Source organism: Chamaea fasciata, unplaced genomic scaffold (genome assembly GCF_029207755.1).
Source record: "Chamaea fasciata isolate MVZ Bird 193981 ecotype frontalis unplaced genomic scaffold, bChaFas1.0.hap1 SCAF_7, whole genome shotgun sequence".
Classification (NCBI taxonomy): domain Eukaryota; kingdom Metazoa; phylum Chordata; class Aves; order Passeriformes; family Sylviidae; genus Chamaea; species Chamaea fasciata.
The window spans coordinates 26,191,058-26,206,155 of record NW_027094092.1 but is presented as its reverse complement, the minus strand read 5'-3'; the positions used below and the strand labels follow the sequence as shown (position 1 = coordinate 26,206,155).

General features: G+C 40.1%; 1 protein-coding gene across 1 annotated transcript in view; it reads left to right on the top strand.

The window, feature by feature from the left end:
* Nucleotides 1–15,098, top strand: part of LOC136292414 (cytosolic phospholipase A2 epsilon-like) — a 32,227-nt gene continuing 17,129 nt past the window's right edge. Inside the window, exons 1-6 of the mRNA XM_066188093.1 lie at nucleotides 1–549; nucleotides 1,769–1,858; nucleotides 10,331–10,403; nucleotides 13,597–13,733; nucleotides 14,211–14,342; nucleotides 14,981–15,021. Of these exons, the coding sequence (XP_066044190.1) occupies nucleotides 1–549; nucleotides 1,769–1,858; nucleotides 10,331–10,403; nucleotides 13,597–13,733; nucleotides 14,211–14,342; nucleotides 14,981–15,021 (1,022 nt within the window). The remainder of the gene's footprint in view (nucleotides 550–1,768; nucleotides 1,859–10,330; nucleotides 10,404–13,596; nucleotides 13,734–14,210; nucleotides 14,343–14,980; nucleotides 15,022–15,098) is intronic.

The window sequence follows — 15,098 nt, the reverse complement described above, 5'->3', positions numbered from 1 at the left end:
ATGTCTTGGGAAGTGCTGCCAGTAGAGGTACCAGGAGTAGATACTGAAAACGTGTCTCTAGAGCTGCTGCCCATGGAGGTGCCAGGGGTAAATCCTGAAAATACGTCTCTAGAACTGCTGCCCATGGAGGTGCCAGGAGTAGAGCCGGAAAACGTATCTCTAGAACTGCTGCCCACAGAGCTGCCAGGAGTAAATCCTGAAAATGTGTCTGTAGAACTGCTGCCCACGGAGGTGCCAGGCGTAGAGCATGAAAATATATCTCTAGAATTGCTGCCCGTGGAGGTGCCAGGAGTAGATCCTGAAAACATGTCTAAAGGATTCCTGCCCATGGAAGAGCCAGGACTATATCCTGAAAACATGTCTAAAGGATTCCTGCCCATGGAAGAGCCAGGACTATATCCTGAAAACATGTCTAAAGGATTCCTGCCCATGGAGGAGCCAGAAGTATATCCTGCAAATATGTCTCAAGATTTGCTGCCCGTGGAGGTGCCAGAAGCACTCTATTACATGAATAAAGGGAAAACCATGATACCATCAAATGCACTAGAGGTAAGGAAACAGCTTTAAAGTTTCACTTAAGGTCCTCTGCATTTGACAGAAAACAAAATCCTGCTTTATGAGTGTGTTTGTATTCAAGGTAGTGTGCGAATTTGCTGTCTGATGGGACTATACAGCAGTTTCTCTCCCTGAAGGAGTTTAAGGTGAAATTTTCTCTTCAAGGCTCTCAGTGGAAAAAGTCCGTCTGAATCCACTGGAGCCAAAGATCTCATCTTCATAGACAAAATGAGTGAAGTCAGAGTAGTATAGCGACAGAAAAAAATAAGAAAGGGGGGAAAATGAACAAGAGAAGAAACTTTCTTCAGGGGACTAATTGTCAGCCTTTTTTCTTCTGTAATTAAATGCTACTTTTATTAAAAACTTTATATTTCTGTAAAAATAGCAAGATTTTGACATGTATAATAATGTGTCAAACCCATTTTTTTGTTATTAAAAATGGGATAAGAACAGGATAGAGACCAGGAATAGAGAATTGAATTTTACTTACACATTCCCTTTTTGATTCTGATTTTTTCATTTTGCTTTGCATTCTCTGCATTGTTTCACAATTTGCATTTAATTTTAACTGTAGTACACCATGCATTGTTCTGTGTGCTCCCTGGCTGGATGAAGGCATGTCCCTTCAGGAAGTGCTTTGAAAACAGAAACAGAACACTTCTTTGTAGAAACTGTTCTTTAATGGTGGTCTATGAAATGCTTCAAAAGGGTGCACCCTACATTGTAGAAGTATTTTGGAACTTCTCTTTCCCAAAAAAAACCTTGAAACAATAGATTTAAAATTTTGCAACTGCAGTGTTTCACATTCTGTGTTCAAACTCACAGAAGACATTCTGGGGTATTTTAAACTGAGGTTTAATATTGCTAAGAGCAGGAGCAAATTGCCAAAAGATCACATTCAAAACTAAAAGCAAACTTTTTCCACTGGATAAATGTAGACACAACTTCTGGGTATCTTACAACTGTGATGGTCTTCCTTCATTTTCTCATTGAAAGGGTACCCCTGACGTGGATTTTGTGCCAGTGTGCACCAAAACACGTGGTGGTTTATTCATTAATCTGAGTGCGGTAACACAACTGGGTGTAACCAACAGCCCTTCTAATTGAGGTTTCATCATAAATTATTGCTAGTTGAAATTAATTATCTATCCTGATAATGCTTCTGCTGTTGTTTTAGCATTATCATTTATTGTTTCTTCCTTCCTTTCTTCAGGATGGAAATTCAGGCCTCGGCTCCTTGGGAGATGGTGATTGGCAAAAAAGGAAAGAGGATGGTACTGGGCCAGACCAAGGTGATTTCAAGGTATTAAGAGAATTTAGACCCAAAGAGTGCTAAGGGTTTTGTTTTTCTCAAAAGCAGAAAAGGCTCAGGTAGATAAAGAATGATGGCAGCAGCTTGAATGTTACAAGGGAAGTGCCCCTAAATCTATTGCTTGAATCATTTTATTCCTCTTATGTTTATGATTTTCATAGAACATAGAATAGTTTGAGTTGGAAGGCACCTTTAAAGGTCATCTTGTTCCAAATTCCTGCCACAAGCAGAGACACACTCAAGTAGACCACGTAGCTCAGTTTCCATAATTGCATGTTTTATTCCTCTGATGCATTTTATTTGGAACAGGCTGAATATTTAGTGTTTTAATGTCTCACTTGTAAAAGAAGTGAGAACTGGTGAGCTGCCTGTTCCACAATACTTTTTGTGACTGAAAGGGCCAAAAGTAACAGTGAGACATGTTCTGCTGCCATGGCTTTGGTAGCGTGACCTCCATCCTTACAACTTATGACGGAGTCCTGGATTATTGGACCCTGATCTTTCACGTCTTCTGTGCTCCATCAGAAAAGAAACTCCTGAGGGATTCTGTGAAATGAGTTATGCTTGAATGTGCTAGAGCTATTTCTTGTGCATGTTGAAGATTTTTTTGGTTAGAAATTGCTGGTTTTGATGGAAGTTCTCATTCTGCTACTGTGTGGTGAGTCTGGGCATTATTTCCCATCTGTCCATGGAGAAATTTAAGAGTGAATCATGTAACAATTTTGTCCCATGAAGTGCCTGCTTCTGAGGCAGATAATTCTGTGAAAATTTGCGCTATAGTCAATGCTGGCAAGTTCTACTGAGGCAAAATGAAGCTGAAAAGTTTGGTCTCAAAGTTGAAATCATACTGTGATCAGGCAGCCCAGTGAGCTTTGTGATAAGCTGCTTACCAGGTAGTCATGCTGCAATTTGGGTGCTCCCAAATTTAAACAGATCCCTATTCATATTCACAGCGGGGTTTTTTTTTCACATGCACTCTTCAAAAATCAGCTGTTGTGTTTTCCCAGTATAAGGACAATTTAATTAAAAAAAAAATTAGTGATGTTAAAACATTACACTGCATTTTCACAGGATATATTATATAATAATCTAGAGTCTTTGTGGCATTTCATCTTGCAAATATTTGGGTTGCAATGTCTGGTATCTCCAGCCTGGGGAGATACTAAAATTCTGGACCATGTCTAGCATGAAGAATTCTGTATATAGTAAAAAGAGGCAGAAAAAATTATGGATGAGTTTTTGGTATAATATCTGTGCCTTACAAGGGGTCAGAAACTTAAAAGCATGATGAGAGAAAGAAAAAAGATTTGAGCTCCTGGGTTATAATTACTTATGATAATTATACACATGACAAGTAACTTGTCTCTGTTTCTTAATCCCACACAGTGATGTGTTTGTTTTTCCATTGTGTGCTCAGGATATAGGCTTAGATCAAAGATATTTAAGGATCATGAAACCTTCTTCTAGAGAACTATATTGGTCCTGTCTCACTATGAAGGATTATTTTTTACATTATAAAATTAAAAAATTCATGAGAAGGCATTGGTGATGGACTGAGTTGTTATTGCATGTGGTTGCAGAGGCACTGTTTTTGTCTGTGTTCAGAATTCCACACTCCATCCTAAGCACTTGCATGATCATTTTTCAGCTACATCAACAATCATACATTCATGTAAAAGATGCAGATACATTTTTTTCTCCTCCTAGTTTTTTTCTCAAATATTAATTTTTTCATCACTGAAACTACAAGAAGACTTAAATATGCGACCTCTGCCTGCTCAGAGGGATTGTCTGTTAGAAACTTATGAAAACATTTGCCAGCAACTGCATGCGTATTTACATCAATATGCTGATTTTTATCTGCATTAAGAAATCTGTATTATTGGGACCTTGGCTGGTACTTAGGTCCATGCTAAAGTAACAGGCAGAGCCAGCTCTGGTATTTCAGGCATCAGTGTTTATACCAAAATATTTGAGGACTGCAGCAGGTCTCATATAATAATGCATGTGAAGGAAGGGGAGGGGAACAATTGGATGCTTAGTTCTAAATTCACTATGACCCATGTTTTAATAAGGCTAAGACGCATTACATCTCAGGTCAAGTCATCTCTCATTTCCCTGCCAGACATTGCTCCTTGTTCTTTCAGTGTTTGTGCAGCCCTTAAACAGAAGAGGGAGAGGTGAAGCTCTCACCCTTGTGCAAAGCAGGCGCTCTGGTTTCTGCTGCGTTTGGGAAGCTGTAAGCAGCTCTTGAGATCATGGGAAGAGTGGGGAGCTGCCACACTGCTGAGCAAGATTAGGAGCAAGTTGTGACATCTGCTTCTGGTGCAGGTTGGGCTCGGTACTGTGAACGGGAGCTGAGGCAGGCAGGAGGGCTGGGTCTCCACTGGCACCGGGTTCCTTGGCATGGCCTCCTTGTCCCTCAAAGGGGCCAGAGCCTGCTGTCAGGAACAGCTCCAGCCCCAGGCTCAGCATCAACTGGAAAGGCAGGAGTCAACACTCCTGAGCCACCTCCAGGAGCATGGCTCCAGCAGCAGCTCTGCTCAGCTGTGGAAACTGGTCTGAGCCCAGGTGCCTCCTCTGCCACCCTGAGTGTTGGTATGGGGTTGCCTAAAATGCAGATTGCTGAAATTACACGTTCCTGCACACCTCCCACTTCAAAAATGAACCTCATAAAATCAAATGAGGCCACTTCCCATCAGCTCAAATCTTTGGAATATGGTTTGTCTAATCCATATTTGACATCAAAAATGCAAAACATCTGTATCTGAAATAGACCTATAAATGCTGTTGAGAATCGGTAGTCAGAAAGAGAGACTTTCGGAATGTGATGCATGTCTTCTGGTAATGTCTACCTCAGGATGAGAGTCCAGAAATGTTAAACAGCTGTTAGATTTAAACACTAATTTCACTGCTATCTGGAATTAGGTGTAAAGAGTCTAAACCCTCAGATGGTTCATGCTCAACCTAGTTTCTTTCTGTCATATTTGTTCTGCTGAGGGAGGGCAGAGGGCACTATTTTTTTTATGGATGGACTGTCCTATTGCTCTGGATACAGTTTTACACATGGAAATAATTTTGAACATGCAGCTGAACAGCTGAAGTTTTCAAATAGACCTATTTTACAAAATCTGAAGAAGTCTGATTGTTCAACATCTGCAAACACTAAGAGGTGAAGGTAATGTTAACAGTACTGAAAGGGCTATGCAACTAGCCTGAGTTATCAATCAAATAACACGCCTTTGCAGATTTATATAATAAGTAATATAAATAATAAATAATGCTTTTATTCATTAAATATAATTATACATCCCAGCATTTGTGGGATCACAGTGCAGTGGGAGTATCCATCTTTTGTTGATCAGTATTTGAAGTTTTGGTTTTTGGAAATGTCTTTCAAGCACAGCATAATGTGCATAGTCTCACTCCTCAAAAGTTTTCTGAGTCCCATGCTGGAAATATGTATGAGGAAGCAGTCATCTGAAGGATACAATTCTTGTGATCTTGTGTATACCTGTCATGCTCCTGTGGATGTGGAAAAATTTTCCCTCCTGGAACCAGGGTTACTGTGGCTGTGTGCCTGAAAGAGGCTTTTCCATTTGGGTGTGGGCATTCTTAATTCATTGATATCCAACCAATACTTCTGCTACTCCTCGTGAAAAGGTGGTCTGATTAGACGAAGAAGAAGAAGAAATGTTACTAATAAAACCCACAAAACACACGGCTTTTGAAAAGCACTACTGTGGCAGCAGTGATCATCAGCATCAGCAGCATGCCCACGCGCAGCCCCATAGCCCTCAGCTGAGGTGCCCTGCCCAGCCTGGAGGAGGTGAAGGAAGGAAGCAATTAGAGCATCTTTTCCATCGTGGAGCCTGATTTTGTCAAGAATGAGGAAGAACTTCAGAGAGGTGGCCAAGAGCAGCAGGTCTGGGCAGCCTGCCATGGGGGATCCCAGCACATCCCACAGCATCCCATGGCTGTAGCAAGCTGGGGCAGGGATTGGTGAGTGATTTTCATAGCCTGAAGCATCCTGACTACAACTGTAAAAAACTCATACACGCTCTTTAAGGAGACCTGATCTCAGACAGCTCGAGATAAACTTTGACACACCACCAGCTCTAGATGCACCATTAGGAGGGAATGATTTGGTCCCTGGCTACCATCTAGTTAAATTAGCACTTGGAGATGAAGAAAGAAGTGCCATGCAACATCCTGGGAGTGATTGCATCTCAGCAGAATGCTTCTCCAGGCCGGGAATGCAGAAATACCTTAGACAAGACAAGGAAGCTATCTTTGCCAGGAAAGGCTGCTGAGCTAGTAGATGACATAAAAACACATGGTGGAATTATTACTGAGTGATTGCAGAAAAAAATGTGTGGATAGAGAGGAAGTATTTTTCCACAGGTTACATAGATGATGCACGTTTTTTCAGTGTAGAAATGGCTTTTTCTGCCATTGTAAAAATAAATTGATTGTGCTAAAGGTATTTTTAAATCTTGCCTGATCTTTGCAGCATGGAATAGTATGCAGTGCAGTAGTACTGAAATAGGTAATGGTACCAGCGCACTGTGGCATATAGTTTTCTTTGCTTCATCACAGTTTTGCACCCAGGTGTCAAAGACCACCCACTCATGAGACCAGATGAAAGACATTCCACATTTCATGTAGAAAATCAGCAGCTGAATATCTGGTTGAAGGATACCTGCTTATTAATGATGATACAATTTTCACACACACAAAGAAATGAATTTCAGGATCTCTGCATTATTCTTCTGTTAGTTTATAACTGCTTTGGAATAAATACCAATCTAAAAAGAGCAACAATCAAGTCTGAGAATGTGTTGACTGCTCCTGAAGGTTCAAAAGTAAGTTCTCTTCTCTGGATCAATGTTGTTGGATGACTGGTTTCTGTTTTGAGAAGGCAGCTACAATATTCTGCTGTGTGATGGAGCATCTATCCAAACCAAGCACCTAACACTAAAAAAAGGCCGAAAAGCATTGACCCAGCACACATTTGATGGTACTGTAGAATTGTCTTGCTGGGGTAATAAGTGAAGGGATGAATGTTCATACTATTGATATCACAAGCTGTAAAGATGTAGCTAGCAATCGTCCATGCTGACAGAGTCTCTTAGACGAAGAAGCCTAAAGGCTGAAGAAAGAAAGCTACTGAGAGAAAAGCAGGTTAAAAAAACCCCCAAGAAGTAAAGAAGTAGAGTCACCCTCTGGTCTCATGGACTCTTGCCTCATTAAGAGTCCTGCCATTTTAGAGCTCCATGACCACTTGTGATGTGACAGGATGTACTGTACAGCTAAACAAGTGGAGCAATTTACAGCAGTGCTTCTTAAGATGGATGCATGCCACACATACCTACATCTGAATATAAGCATGGCTTTAAAGAGGGCTGGGATAGACCTGCAGAGGCACAAATGTTCCAGGAATGCAGACAGCCTGCATCACCAGAGTGCTCATGATGGAGAAATTTTTGTTTTCAAATTCTTACTCCTCAGCTGGGAGAAAGTGGGGATCATTCACATGACAGATTAATCCCTTACTTATACCAATGTGGTAACTTAGTACCAAGTATCATACCCTGTTGTTCTTTTTTATGGGAAGCACAATAAAATCAGAAGAGACTATGAGGTCTGTTCTACGTTGAATGGAGCTGCTGTTTGGAGAATTCCAGTAAATCTTTATTTCCCTGGGACTTCAGAGAAGTTAGCACTGTACACCTTACTCATGCACTGGCACCTCAGAGTGCTGTACTGCATGCAGCTATGCTGCAGACACATGAGCACAAGTTGGGAAACACCAAATTGAAGACAAGCTGACAAGTTGACAATTTTCTGTGGTGGAAACCTCTCCATATATGGAACCTCATGACATAGCAGCAGCTTTTATTTTTATTGTTAAAGATATCATGATAGGTGTTAAGTAAACAAAATAACAGAACCTCTGTCTTTTGTTTTATACATATGTGACTGCTATTTTCTTTGTCTCTATAACTAGACCCCAGTAGATCAGGTTATAGTTGTCACAGTTGCTATTTAAATAAATTTCTTTTGTTTAAGATGTTACTGGAATTAATTAAAATGGCAAATCCTGCTGGGAGCAGAATAACTAGCTAGGCCTGATCACCAGGTGAATTCTACTCTCCCTATTGTCTTTGCTGCTGCCACCAGCAGGTGCCAGGGCTGTCAGGATGACTGACACCTGGCTCCTGCCTTTTCCTTGGGTAACTGGCTGGTGGCATCTGCCCCTCCCCTACTGCAAGCACAGGTCTTAATTTCTGTAGCTTCTGTTAGCCACTGATTTTTTTTTTTTTTTTTTGTAAAATTTCTGTAAATCCTTCTGTGAATCCTGTATCTCTGAGAATCAATTTCCCCATGCCAGACAGGGAAAATCTATCTAATGTATTAGAAAGTCAACGCATGGGAACCAGGAAGAAGGTTATCAGATGCCAGAAACTATCTAATATTTCTTAAAAAAAAAAAAAACTAACCAAAAAAACAATCCAAGATTTCTCCTATCTAAGAATCACAAATTGCTTTGCAAATAATGCATTCATTGGTTCCCTCTCAAGCAATGCCACTTGTCAGAGGAAGTGTTGCTGGAGCTGATCCAGGAGCTGGCAGCATCTTGTGCAATCTCTGGAGATAAATGCCTGCGAGAATTTCCCCCATGTTTATGCAGCTCCCAAGGAACAATGAGTTTCTGCCTTCTAGGGCATATGCTGAGGTGCCTAAGCTCATTCCTGACATGTGAGTGTGGTGATCCACCTTTGCTAATTACCCAGCTGAGAAGAAGGGTAAATTAAAAGGGTGTAGAACTGTATTAACATGGCTATACTGTTTCTAAAATCTGAACCAGTGTCTTTGAACGGGGTAGCTGTGAGGACACATCCTTCCACCAGTTGTCTGCAAATTTTGCAGCTTCTGTAAGGTTTTTTCTCTTTTGAGAGCAATTGAAATAGAAGGTAAATAGATTTTGTAGGTTGGATTTCATGAAGAAGCACTAACAAAAGAAAAATCCATAGAATTCCTGAGACATGCATAAGAGGGGTGGAAACAGCAATGGTTTTTAAGAGCTTTGTAAAAAGATTTTAACATAACATGATATGTTAGAGGAGAGAATAGAGGATTCTAATTGCATATTGGAAAAGTAATTTGTTGTGATGAAGGAGGCATAATTATCTTTCCATCTGTAAATAAGACCCTTTTGCTCTGTTCTCTTGAGAAAAAAAATGGTTTAAGTGAGGTTCTTCCAGCTTCTGTCTTGACATCTATTTTTTCTGCTTGCTTATAATTGTTATAGGAAGTCTCTGAAGTGCTATAGAAATAGAAGGATGCTCCTAAATTAGAGGAAACCTGTTGATAAAAATAGCAATTGTCAAAAAGAATGATTTGTGGGGCTCTGCTGTAACCACTTATGCGGGTGGAAATGTTTCTAGGAGTATGAGGAAATAACCATGTGTCACAGCCACAGGAAATGCTGGTTTACTTTTTGGCTTGGTCAAAATAGCCTTTTGCAGATAGCTCTGACCCAGAGACAGGCTTATGGAATGAGCCAGCAGGAAATCGTCTTCCTTAGAAGAAGGAATGCACATTTATCTTCTAATAATAAATAGGAAGAGGTCCCTGTAGCCACAAAACCTGGAAAAACTTGCTTTATAGAAGATTAAAGCTGAGATTTTTGAAAGGAACAAAGGAAGTTAAGCACTTTCAGTCTTCAGGGTTTTTGTGGAGGAAGGTAGTATGCTGTATTTTTCTCCAAAGCAAGCCCATACCTAAATCTTTAGATCCTAAATCCTCTGGAAACAATTTTCAGCCTTTGGCTTATCTCATAGTTGTGATTTGCAAAAGCTCATATTACTGTTACTCTTTTTCTCATACAATTGTAAATTGCAGGAAATCTATGTTTTTGAAGCAGAAGGCAAAAACACCTCTTAAAAAGTGGTTTATCCCATGGGAGTCCACAACAACAGATATTCTCCACAGCAGTTTGTTTTCAATGCCATGGGTCTGTATGGGTGGTTACTAGGGGAATTGACCGTAACTCTGACTAAGACTGATGGCATTTTGACAACTTCATCATGGTTCTCACCAGTGCATTTAATCTGTTCAAGAGACTTACTGTAGTCATGTTGTAGACTAGACCGTGCAATTTCAGAGTGAAAGGTTTTGCAAGTATCTCACATGCTGCAAATTGTCAGGGATTTTTTCCTGTCTTTTCTGCTTTGATGAGCAATCTGGAGTCTCAGAGTAACAAAGCAAAAAGACAGTGCAATATATAAAATGTTAAGACATTTTTAACAGCAGAAGCTTCATCTGCAAAATAGTGACATAATTGACCGAAGTTTTACTAACTGTATTTGCACTTTCTGGCACTCAGTTTGCACATTTTAATTTTTTTTTTTCCCACCAAAGGCTTATTCAGACCCCCTTTTTACTGTTCTTCTCTAGATAGAATCCTCTCCTTGCTACCTGTTGACCGTAAGGGTCATCCGGATGAGAAATCTCCAGCGAGTAGATGCCTGTAAGTATCTCCATTCTTACTGGTAACTCAGGAAGCAGGCAAATGATATCTTTTATAATTTTGTAACAACGTTTTCTTAGTGTTTCTGAAATAACCCAGTGTTTATGTATATTAATTGTTATAAACCAGGTCAGTTCTTGCTGCTCTTTCATGTTTTCCCTGTGCTTTCTGGCTGGTTTCAAGACTTGAATGTGTTTCTGGGGATAAGAACTTTCTATCAAAGAAAGGAGACTTTCTGACAGAGGTAGACGAAGGACTCCATTCCATGTTTTCAAAAACAAGGGGTAATTCTGCTGATGGATTTTAGCACCTTGGGAAATGTGGCTGGGAGGAGCAAACCCTTCCAACATTCTCAGTCTTGGCTCTCACAAACATGAGTTGAACAGGAAAAAGCTTTTTACAATCATTACCACCAGGCTAATGCCGTCATTAATTACCCTGAAAGGACAGTTAAAAAACCGTGCTAACTGAGGGCTGGATGCTTGGTCCTTTCTAAGGCTTCTGCAGCAGTCTTGCAGTTGTGCAAGAGTGTGAGTGACATGACAGGAAAGTGGTGTGAAGGGAGTAAGGTGGAAAGGAAAACACCACTGTTTTATAAAAGAACATGGACTATCCATATGTGTGCTGAGGAGAGGTGTTTCACACAAAATAGACAAGTTAACAGTTTGTTTTGTTTGAGTAAATACAGCTATGTGACTACCTGTGAAAGGATGCTGAAATTAATTTGAGAGTAAGCGTGGAAGGGAAATGATGTAACCCTCATGAGATTTTCTTGATTCTCCTGTTTTGCTGTGAGTAGCAATGATGGGCTCTATAATGTCTTACACGTTAAGAGTCAGGAACGATTTTCTGAGAGACAAAGATCTGGGTTTACCATTCCTGTCTTACCTTGTGGTTGTCACGTGTTTTTCTGGAAGGTTTATCAGAGGACTTCCCTGTGTCCCAGCTCTGAGTGAGCTCTGAGTGTATCCTAGGTCATATCACTGGGCTGCATGCTCTGCACCTCCCTCCTAGTCCATGGCTGGGGCACATGTGTGGAGAAGCAAGAAGACAAAAAGGTCTCATCAGGGACTCATCTCAGATCTTCTGCGTGTCAGGCAACAAGGCAAATAATGAGGTTGTAGAAAGAGATTGAGCAAGCAGAACTGAGGCAACATTTTGCATTAAATACACAGCTGACTAGTTTGGCTGCATCTACTCATATAATTAAGGATTTCTTGATATGCTTTGTATCTCAAAGTACAGTTAAGATACAGGAATGATGAATCACATCATTCCAGAATCAAGTACTTGCCAGCCAAAGAGTCATCAGTCATTTATCTTGAATGATAAAGCCAAAATCATATAGCAGTTACAAAAAACCACTTTTAATGCATTTTAAAATCAGTAGTATTACTTCTAGATTCTCCGAATATATTCAGATACATATTTTTGCAGTTTCAAAATTCTTCAAAGCATTATTGTCTGGATGGAGTTTCCCAGATAAGAAAAAATAAATAAAAACACTTGAGGAAACAGAATAACAACTGAAAAAATTTTTGCATCCAGTGGGACTGAATAGGCTACAGTCCTTAAGAGTGAAAGTGAAATTATTGAGGAGGAAATGTAAGCTCTCGCTACAAAAAGGAAGAGTAAAATAAGGTGAATAAGGAGTAATTTTTCACAAGGAGGCTAAGAAAAAGGGGGGTGGGAAGGTAGAATTAAAGCAGATGATATCTCTCTAGACAAGTAAAATGAAATTTCTGTCAGAATCTCATTTTTAAAGCCAAACTAAGATATAAAATGTGAAATAGAGCAGGAGAGGGAGAAGGCTAGGGCCTACTCAATATTTTCCAAACAAATTTTTCCATCAGAGGACGTTTTGGTTTTTTAACTCAGTAGGCACATGTTGAATTCTCCACAACTTTTTTTAGGAAAAAAAATTGACAGCATTAAACTTTATTGTTGTTGTTTCTACATTACAAAGTTAAAAAGTAGAAAAACAATAATTGAGGTGTCTATCAACCTATCACAATGTAGAAATCATTTTTTCAAGCAGTTCTGGATTTTTTTCCCCTCTCACTTGGACAAAAAAGCAGCAAGGCTTCTTGAACACTTTCAACAGCATAAAATGCAGCCTCCAAGCAGTTTGGGCCAGGCAGTAGCTGTAGACTGACATGGGACAAAACCTGGTAGAGAAGGAAAGAAAAGAAGAAGAGAAAAATGTCCTGTTGCAGACAGGCAAGATTTTGCTTTTCCCCCCAGGTCAGTGTACAAGTTCCTGTTCCCTGCTCTGCTTGCAGAGGCCTTACCTGCAGCTGAAGGATCATCTCCATTTACTGCTGCCATCACTTGTCTCTCTCAAAAGTCTCACATCACAGGACATCCATTCTCAAAGCTAGTTACCTTTTGCATTCCATAATAGCTGATCATTTTATTGTTGAGAACTGCATCAGAGAGGTTTTCAAGGTGCTGAAGTACCTTGCATAACCTCCAAGAAGAAACAGTAAATGGCATTTTTGTCTGTAGCTGTTTGAGATATACCTCAATTTAGTTGCCTGTGAGAAAGGGGATGTAAGGGTTTACTGACTTTCTCCTGGTGCCCTTTAGGAGAGAGACTTGATCCCTCTCTTCCTGCCTTAGTTAAATTCCAGTGTCTAATTCAATGAGTTCCTTCTGGAGTAAGCCTCTGCCATCTCATGCAGCAGGTGTGGTTCTGCAGCTCCTTTCACAAACCTTCACAAAGAAGATCACTGAGGGCAAGGCAGAGATGAAGGGCTTTTGCAGTTGTTCTCAAAAAGTGGAGGAAGGTCTCAGCCCCTCGTATCAGACAGCAGCTCAGGGTTATTGTGGGTATGCATACACACATGAGCACAGGAAAACTTGTTGGCTGAGAAACTGAAGTGGCTGACTAGAAGAGGAAGTTCTCAACCTTCTTTTTCATACACAATACCACTGTTGTCTGTAACTGTCCTGGTTTAGGGACATGTCATGCAAGAAAGAACAGAAACCACCTCCTCTTGAAGGTCACCTTGTGGTCTGTGCTTTCTCCCTCTCAGAATGGAATCTTGAAAAGTTACATTGCATTGGACTTTTCTAACTTTAAATAACTTATGTTTGGTTTTGGTACCAGTGGCTGCAGTAACCTTTCCAGTGTCCTGCAGCACTGCTGCCTTTGCCACGTTAGCAGTTGTTTTGCCTCTCCCCTCCCCAGTAAGCCAGGCTGATTGCTACGTGTCCTTGTGGCTGCCGACTGCGACGTGTGAAAGGGCACGCACTAAAACTGTGAGAAACTCCGACAATCCAGTGTGGAATGAAACCTTCTACTTCAGAATCCAGAGTCAGGTCAAGGTAAGGAGCCAGAGTTATCTGCTTGAAGCAGTCTGAACATTTTGTGTATGTATCTACTGAACTGTGTCCAGGAATTTTTTAAGAGATGGCACACACTAAAGAGCTGCTCAAAGCATTTAAGAGCAGAGATGACAGAGTTCCTGGGTCTGTTCAATGATGCTACATAGGAGGGTCAGAAAGCAAGGTCGGTTTTGAAGTTTAAGGGAAATGAGAGACTCTTATGAGTCAGTGTAAGATGGATACAGAATCTGGGAGTTACCAAAGATGTTGTATAGGTATAGCCAATATATCTTGTTACAGCAATTAAAATGAACTAGGCAAGAATGAATATGCAGTTCAAGCACATTTTTATAAGCAGGGTGATACTTAATTTCTCAACTTTTTCCTCTCAATAACATTCTCAGCAACACTTTTTGCTTGGAGGTAATGATGTCCAGTCTGAGAAACTATAACAAGTTCTTCTTCCTCTTTTTCCAGAACGTGCTGGAGCTCACAGTGTATGATGAGGATTTTGTTACTCCAGATGACCATCTCCTCTGTGCACTCTTTGATACTGCTAAACTTCCACTTGATAGAACAGTGATCCTCTCCTTCAAGCCTGGCCCAAATGTGAGAGCAACAAAGCAACTAAAGCAACTAAGAAACCAGTGGAGAGATACAGAACAGTTTCAAAATCTTTCTGAACGTGCCATGGATTACTTACGCCTATAATGAGTACATGAATTGTCATTCAAATTATAAGCACAAAAATATGGTAAAAAATAATCAGAATTTGAGAGTCTGAACTCCTCTTTTACACTTCATAAATTATTAAAGATCATAGGACTGAAACAGTGCAGTGTTTAGGGGAGAGATCTAGTTTTGAGCTACCTCTGAGTAATACCAAGGCTATCCAGCTGTTGCAGGGTTAATAATCTGTATACTTATTTCACTATGTAATTCATAATCTGAGTAATTCCCATAATTCATAGCTTCCTCCCCCTTTGCTTGTGTCTATTTTCACCCAAAGGCAAAGATGTAGTTGCCCCTATGTGGATTCCCTTATGAATGGATGATGATTCACTCTGTTTCTCAGTTTCCCATCTACAAAATGGGAAAAATAATGATTCTCTTTGAGATCTAAAGATGAGATCAGCAAAATATTATTGCAATGAATAATTTCAATATTGCCTATCAGAGACTTGGGTTTAAACTAGGGACAAAGCATTATCTAGCAACTTCATTTAATATCTTGTTCTTGCTTTCAGGCCAAGGAGGAACTAGAGGTTGAATTCAAATTGGAGGTTGCGTAAGTGTTACAGAGATTTTTCTAAAAACGCAAAAATCATTTCTGATAAAAAAACCCCTCAGTATTAGAAGTCATGC